This window comes from Myzus persicae, unplaced genomic scaffold (assembly GCF_001856785.1).
Source record: "Myzus persicae strain clone G006 unplaced genomic scaffold, MPER_G0061.0, whole genome shotgun sequence".
NCBI lineage: Eukaryota > Metazoa > Arthropoda > Insecta > Hemiptera > Aphididae > Myzus > Myzus persicae.
This window is the reverse complement of record NW_019101298.1, coordinates 1,793-9,892: the sequence shown is the minus strand read 5'-3', so window position 1 is coordinate 9,892 and position 8,100 is coordinate 1,793. Positions and strand designations below refer to the sequence as shown.

General features: G+C 28.8%; 1 protein-coding gene across 2 annotated transcripts; it reads left to right on the top strand.

Moving 5' to 3' along the window:
• The first annotated feature begins 259 nt into the window (after positions 1-259).
• On the top strand, positions 260-5,657 carry LOC111028580 (apoptosis-inducing factor 1, mitochondrial). 2 transcript variants are annotated; one of them, XM_022307279.1, is made up of 11 exons: positions 260-662; positions 748-870; positions 943-1,040; positions 1,767-1,901; positions 1,979-2,134; positions 3,074-3,140; positions 3,202-3,341; positions 3,407-4,102; positions 4,163-4,303; positions 4,377-4,488; positions 4,978-5,657. In XM_022307279.1, exons 2-11 carry the CDS (start codon positions 828-830, stop codon positions 5,379-5,381), a joined length of 1,992 nt encoding a protein of 663 aa, XP_022162971.1. In that variant the 5' UTR covers positions 260-662; positions 748-827; the 3' UTR covers positions 5,382-5,657. The 2 variants fall into 2 exon arrangements, with proteins under 2 accessions (XP_022162971.1, XP_022162973.1); XM_022307281.1 differs by lacking the exon at positions 1,767-1,901 and having other exon boundaries at positions 266-870.
• The last annotated feature ends 2,443 nt before the right edge of the window (positions 5,658-8,100 follow it).

The following is an 8,100-nucleotide window of genomic DNA, read 5'->3' as shown; positions in this document are numbered from 1 at the left end:
GTTTTTAGAATATAGTATTTAATATTAGGTAACTAAATACCTACTATATAAGAATAAAATCTAAGTAGTTCCGTGACGAAAACCGGTTCCGATTAGCATGCACCATGCATCGGCATGGAGGAGATGGACCCTACCACCAGGCACCGGTTGCGTATTTGAACTAAAATAGATAAATTATGTAAATTATTTTCATCCCAAATCCAAAACTGCCCAATCCTTGATGTGTTATTCCCATCTCCTACGGGTATTTTTGGTGAGCGTTCATATATTATTGTTCGTACACATCAGTATCCATTATTGGCGCGATACGTAAGAATTAGCCGAAAACAACTTTGATTTTTTCTTCGTCCAATAAATCAAAAACCAATATAATATGTTAATTTTGGCTGTTTCCCGTGTTCCAAACGAATCCGTAAAGACTCGGAACGCCTAAACCGTGTGTATACGCATGTCCGCCCGGTCCACGTCGAATATGCCGCCACCGTCCGCGCCACCAACGGCATTCGGTGGGACTCACCAACAATTTTCAACGTTCCATGAAAAATGCCATTTGGATCAGATGTAGGTGCCCAAGTTTTCCCGTCGAACACATTTTATTTCAATGTAGAATGAAGCCGAACCGTGTATGAACTCTGAAGCCGTCAGTCCGTGTTATTATTATTGTATTCGTCTGATGATATTTTAATCATTTTTTAAGTGCTTCTACATTTCCTAGCCATTTTGTTGTTATTTCCTTTATTATTTTAGAGACCGATTCGAACATTTTTAAAACGTCCGGCTCGTCGAGGACGAATAATTGTTTTTATCAGCTCAAGTATTGAATAGCTATGCTGTCCAAGCTCAGACTACTCAGACCGCCGGTTTCCCCGGGTTAGTATAATTTAATACCACGTTTTTTTTTTACTTTAACATTATGCGTTATGCGTTCAATTGTTTTTACAGGAGCCAGAATATTAAATTCTTGGGAAAATAAAAATTATAGTGATAAAAAGAATGGCGGTGGAAAAAACAATAGAGGAAAGACTCCTCCATTGATACAGGTAAAGCATTATTTGTTATTTGAATGGGTACCTATTAGAGACAATGTTTGTTTTCATAATTATCGGCTTTTAATGATGAACAGTATAGATTCCTTTGTTGACAATACACACATAGTTAGATTACTTTGTAAAATTAATTTAAACAATTAGGTAGTTAGCATGACAATTATAAATTATTTAAATTATAAAAACAAATTTTTTTTTAAATCACTAATAGGTATTGAATGCATGGCTAAGGTTTTATTTTTATATTTTTAATTGACATTTTTAATTATAGGTAAATTTAAAGGTACTGAGGTACCCAGATAACATAAATAAATTTGATTTACCTAATTATTACTCAGATTTCTTACGCAATTTATTTAGACAACGTTAATTTTAAACAAATAATAACATTTAGCGATGCATGCAGTAGTTTTGTATCCAATTTATTAAAAACATAATATATTATGTAATATTAAATTAGATGTACTTCAACTATTAGGTATATAATACAAATTGATATTTTAGGTATAAATTGTACAAAAATGTTTTCAATAAATACCTATTATAATAATTTTTGTCTGTTTCATGTAATATTACCAAAAATTAATTTTTAAGTATGCTATATTGTATGATCTCCAATTATTTAATAGATAACACAATAATACTTAATATTATATACCTAAATAGTTTGAAGTTAATCAAATACTAACAAAATAACATTATGTTTAACCAAAATTTTAGGTCATTAAACCTGTTAAAAACAATTTTTCAAAAAAAACCAAAAAAATATATGAACCAGTCAATATACCTAAAAAAGAAACTATAATATCAGAATATAATGAATATCCTCTAAAAACGTGCCCTTTAGTGGCTAAGGTAGACCAAAAGTCGATAAAATTAATGTCAATGTTTTTTGTTATTCATGGCTAAAAAAACATTTATTTGTACCTTAGGATGAATTCTGTACCACTCCAAATTCACCCACATCAGCTCATTCTTCAGAATCTGAAAAAAATGATGGTTGGCAGAACGATTCTAAAAATAAACAGTCTTTTCGTAATTGGAGTCTTTTTGGAGGAGCTATTATTCTATCAGGAACAATATACGGTGTAAGTATTAAAATTGGTACTTTTCTGTTATCTCTACTACCTCGAGTCTCCATTCTGTTATCTCGACTACCACGCTGATGCTGTGACCACAACTCGCTCGATTACCTATTGCTGACAGTTGTTGTTTTTCCGTCATTGTATTTATTCATTTTAAAATAATTATGAATCTGTGGAATTTACCAAACAGTGAAAAAGATGCGATTGAATTTTTTCAAGAGAAGGGTTTACTTCCGGGGCACCGTGAATGAAAAAATAGAATTTTAGACTTCTGTAACCGTGATTTTTTATTTTTATATGTAATATTTAATATCTTGATGAATTTATGTTTAATGTTTTAATTTATAGAATAGACTTTCAACTGCTGTGATAATTTTAGAATATGTAACTTGACGTTTTGTGATAATTTTGATGACATACTAATATACATTATTATATAAATGGCAATTCATGTGTTTTATGTATTAAAATATAGAACTATCTGGATATTACTTTAGTAGTCGAGATAACAGAATTGAGTGGTTGCGGTAGTCGCGGCATCGAGTGGTAGTAGGGATAACAGAAAAGTACCTTAAAATTATTGATAGAGCTAAATTTCTAAAGTAAAATAAATTAACATAATTCATATAATAATCATAAACTTAATACTACTAGACAAGAACTGTGTAAAACAGTATGCGGTACGTGTAACAACTTCAGGCAGTGATGTAGATTGTTTTCACAAAAAAATACTATAACATATAAATCTTTCCCTGCTACCTCGCACTGCGTACGAGTAATCGAGTAATTAAAAAGCACCCTGTATGTTTTTACGCTTTCCCTACACTCATTGCTTGTCTAGTAGTATATTAAGATATATTAAAATAAATTTAAATAATATATAGTACCTACCAACTACCTTTTGGCTATTACTACTTATATTATACATTTCTTCTAAAACAGATCTATCATTTTGACATAATGAAACAAAAACAAGATGATAACAATACTACAAAAGAGACTACAAACGGTAATTTAAGACATTTTACTAAGCAAATTTTGAAATAATAACTCACTAATATTTAATTTAGCAAAAAAAATACGCAAACTGGTTCAAATTCCTTCATTATCTGAGTCAATACCTGACAGTATACAGTATTTGTTGATTGGTGGAGGTACAGCTTCCTTTTCAGCATTCCGAGCAATCAAGTCGGCAGATCCTACTGCCAGGGTAAAATAACTATTATTTTTATCTTATTACACACAATATGATTTATTCTGGTGTTCTAAATTAAGGTTTTAGTAATATCAGCTGAAGGTTATCTTCCTCATATGCGACCCCCATTATCTAAAGAATTATGGTATGGTGATGATACTGAAATGGCAAAGTCGTTAAACTTTCATCAATGGAATGGTACATCTAGAAGTCTATTTTATGAACCTGAACCATTTTATACACCTGTTGAAGAATTAACCACTGCCAAAAATGGTGGCATATCATTAGCGCGAGGATGGAAAGTTGAATCAATAAATGTATCAAAAAAAAAAGTGAAACTTAATGATGGCAAAGAAATTAGTTATGATAAGTGCTTAATAGCAACTGGTTCAGTTCCAAAAACATTAAAATTGTATGATGATGCAAGTGAAGAACTAAAAAATAAATTCTCAGTATTTCGGTCCATCAGTGACTTTGAAGATTTATGGGAACAACTGGGTCATATAAAATCTATTGCCATTATTGGTGGTGGATTTTTGGGAAGTGAACTTGCTGCTTCATTGGCCAACAAAGGAAAAAAAAATGGGGTTAAAATTTATCAAATATTTAAAGAACAGGGTAATATGGGAAAAGTTTTACCTAAATATCTTAGCCATTGGACCACTGAAAAAGTTAGGAATGAAGGAGTTGAAGTAGTGACGGAAACAGAGGTAGAAAACTGCAGTTTAGAAAATAATAAACAACAAGTCAACTTGATATTAAGTAATGGGAAAAACGTTAGTACATTTTGACTAAAATAAATCAAATTTAAAATTTTTAAAGTAATGGTTTTTTAGATATCTGTTGATCATGTGATAATGGCAGTTGGTGCTAAACCTAACACTGAATTAGCTACTGATGCTGGATTAGAAATTGATTCAAAACTTGATGGTTATTTAGTCAATTCTGAATTACAAGCAAGAACAGATTTGTATATTGTTAGTTTCTTAAATTTTTTTATTTTATATATTATGTTATTGACATTGTATTTATCTGAAATTATTTTTATAGGCTGGTGATTGTGCTTGTTTTTATGACAAACAGCTTGGAAGGAGGCGTGTTGAACATCATGATCACGCTGTAATCTCGGGCAGATTAGCTGGTGAAAATATGGCTGGTGCTGGTCAGTATCATTAAAATAATATATTAATATTTTTCTGGAAATATTAGTATCTTATTTGTTACACAATTTAATGTTTAATTATTATAAAGGTAAATTTCTCTGGTGAGGCTCACCCGCCAAGCCGCCACTGGCATTCTATAGTATGAAATTGACTGTTAACCAAGTGCAGTGTTTACAATTTTTTTTTTTTTTTGCAGTCTTATTATAAAGGGATAATTTCTAAGGCCCCATAAAATGTTTATAATATATTAATGATTACCACAATTCTAAATACACATTGCCCAAATAAAATCACTTGTATGTACAAAGAGATTAATAATTAACATTTAAAACTAAAACAATGTTATACAACATTAAATTCACACAAGAAATTAAGAACAAAACGTAATTAGTTAATATCAGGGTATTTGGTGTAGGGCATGAAACTTTTATATAACATAGTTATTATCTTACTTGATTCAGAAGATAATTTTATTTTTGAATTTTCAGCTAAACCATATCAACATCAACCTATGTTTTGGTCAGACATTGGGCCTTCTGTGGGTTATGAAGCAATTGGAATTGTCGATTCGTCTCTAACAACAATGGGTGTGTTTGCCAAAGGAAACCATAAAGATCCATCACTTTTGGCTAATGAAACTGACCAAAATACCTCAACCAATAAAAAAGAAATAAATGAAGAATCATTATCCAAAAATAATGAATCTATTTCTGAAAATGATTACAACAAAGGTGTTGTTTTCTACTTGAAAAATGATGTGATTGTTGGAATTGTGTTATGGAATTTGTTTAATAGAATGTCTATAGCACGCCAAGTGCTTAAATCCGACAGATGTTACAAAGATCTCAATGAAGTTGCTAAACTCTTCAATATTCATGGTGATTCTTCATGATGCCCATACTAAATTTAAATGTTATTTTAACATTGTTTAACTGTTATACTAGTATTTTTAATACTAGATAGTATGATAAAATATGAAATCTTTTCGTATATGTAAAAATTAATATATTTTTGTATAGACTGATTCTATTCTAGAATTTTTTATTTCATATTTTATTGACATTCCTTCTGCATAGAGTTGTTATTTCACTAGTTAGTAAAATGTTATCACTGATGCAATGTTATTAATAATCGTATGATACTTAAACAATACAATATAGTGTCTTTAGATTTGTGTATAGTATTAATATTATAAATTAATAATATGTTGTATGTTTTTTAATTATTCACAAATTAGCTAATGCATTCAGTACTTAACTCAAATAAAATATTCATGAGCTATGAGTATAATAAATAAAACACTATTTTATGAAATAAAATTTTCACAATCACAATTTTTCTAGAAAAATATTTTTATTACAAAAGGAATAAATAAATAAAAACCACACTAACTTAAAAAATGTAAAATTGTATCAAACAGTATTTTAAGACATATAACATAATACAGTTTATTATTTAATGTAAACTTTTTTAAATTAATCTATTGAAAACAGAAATAAACCATAATATACTTAACACGACTTAATTTTTAGTTACAATGTTTTTTCCCTTAACTACTTACTACTTTGTTCATAATATAGTGTATATTTCATGTTTTAATATAATTTATATATTTATAAACAAGTATTATTAGTTATTAGAAGATTTTCTAGAAAGTATTTTGCCTATCGGTTATTAGATATCAACATTATGTTAGCCATAAATAAATGATTCTCATAAACATTAATTAAAGGAATGGATTATTTATTATTATATAATATTATACAGATAATAGATGTACATATATAATATATATAGTATAATCTATTATTGGCTAAAACAGTTTAAAAAACAAAATAAACTCTGTGTTAACTATCAGTTAAAAATGCCAATTTGGCGTAGACTGTTTTACATTATTATATGAATTCTGAGGTAAAATTGTATGATCAATTTATATCATAAATTCATGATATAAACATATTAAGATAATGCCTAAACTACCAAAATACAATCATTAATTATGAATTCTAGTATACAATGTTTAAACAAATATTTGCATCCAATTTAGCTAAAAAAAAAAAGTGGTTTGACATATAAGTAGAATACAATTATATAATTTTTTAATTTATAATTATTATATTTCTATATTTAAAGATTTTGACAGTCCACACTGGTTTTATTTATTGAAAAATTCAATTTAGCCAGATCTGTGAACTAAGTTGAGGTGCGATGGCATTGTTATATGTTTGCCGTGTCGCGTGCATTCCTTTTAACCTAATGACCGAGGCCATAACTTCCAGACCCTAGACCCTCCCCACACCGCTAAATTTTTAAAAGTAACACAAAACTATATTTTGAACCTAAAAATGATAAGTAGTTAGTATTATATTAAAAAAATGTTTGACTTCCAAATTAGTTGTGGCCATGCAGTAGTAACCATAATGATATAAACAGTCAATTATTATTATTATTATTATTATTATTATTATATTAGGAGATTTAGCTCCCCGAGGTTATAAGACATTCTATAGCCAAAGCTTACTCATATTATTTAAAATTAAAGTTGGACTGATGAAAATTATACTGTAGGTAGGTACCTAATACCTTCTATAATATTTTAATAACATAAATTATCATTGTGACATTTTACGTTTTATTAAAAGAATTAAAGTTTAAAATATCGGGGGATCAGACGTCCTATCATTAAAAATGACTACAAATTAAGTATGAAACGTACGTGCCCAGTGGCCATATATGAGGGTAGCGAATCGTCTGCGATTCGATATAAATGTAAAGGTAGAACGATTAACCTTAGATCGAATTATAGGAACGTAAGTGATATAGTACGCAATTGGTAAAAAACGCTTAATAAAAGTTTAAAAATAATAAAATATAACCTTTTTATTTAATTTAAAAAAAGACATCTCTTTTTGCCATAGTTGACTTTTGTACCAATGTACATATCTTTTTTTTACTCTTTCACGTATAAAATTACATGTGGTTTTATTTTTGTTGAACTAGGGGTACTTTTAATTTTTTTTGCCAAATCTTTGTGCACTTCCCATCTATTTACACGGCTTACATACGCTATATAATGATCATGTCCATAAAAAACTGCTCCGGATAATAAATATCTAAAAATTATTTAAAACAATTGATTAAATAATATATTATTTTGAAATAATTATGTACAATACCTGTTATATTGTCGATTGTCAGACTACACTGCAAGTCAGCCAATGAGTACTCTTGATATTCAGTAATGTAATCCGTTTCAATAAATAAATGATTTCCTAGAACTCTCGTTACATTTAAAAATCCCAAACAGTACCTAGTTCTGTGCATTTAGTTTTTTTACTTCACTGTATTCTTTCAAACTAAACTCCAAATCATCAAGATTGCTGAATGATGATTTTAAAATTATTGTTGGACTTGGTATAGTTTTCGAGTAGCACAGTTGAAACAAAGTCGTTTTTCAATGGTGGATGACACACTTTCAAACCACGAAAATTATAAGGAGTTGTGAGTTGTATATAGTAAAAAATAGGTACATAAGACTGCGAGTAAGCTGCATTACTTTTTTTTTCTTTTTTAGATCGGGTAAAATTTGTGAAGTTGAAATTTCGAAAAAT

Coding starts and splice junctions, on each gene's coding strand:
- LOC111028580 (XM_022307279.1), top strand. CDS start 828: ATGCTGTCCAAGCTCAGACTACTCAGACCGCCGGTTTCCCCGG. Junction 3,141..3,201: donor TACAAAAGAGACTACAAACG/GTAATTTAAGAC, acceptor TATTTAATTTAG/CAAAAAAAATACGCAAACTG. Junction 4,103..4,162: donor TATTAAGTAATGGGAAAAAC/GTTAGTACATTT, acceptor ATGGTTTTTTAG/ATATCTGTTGATCATGTGAT.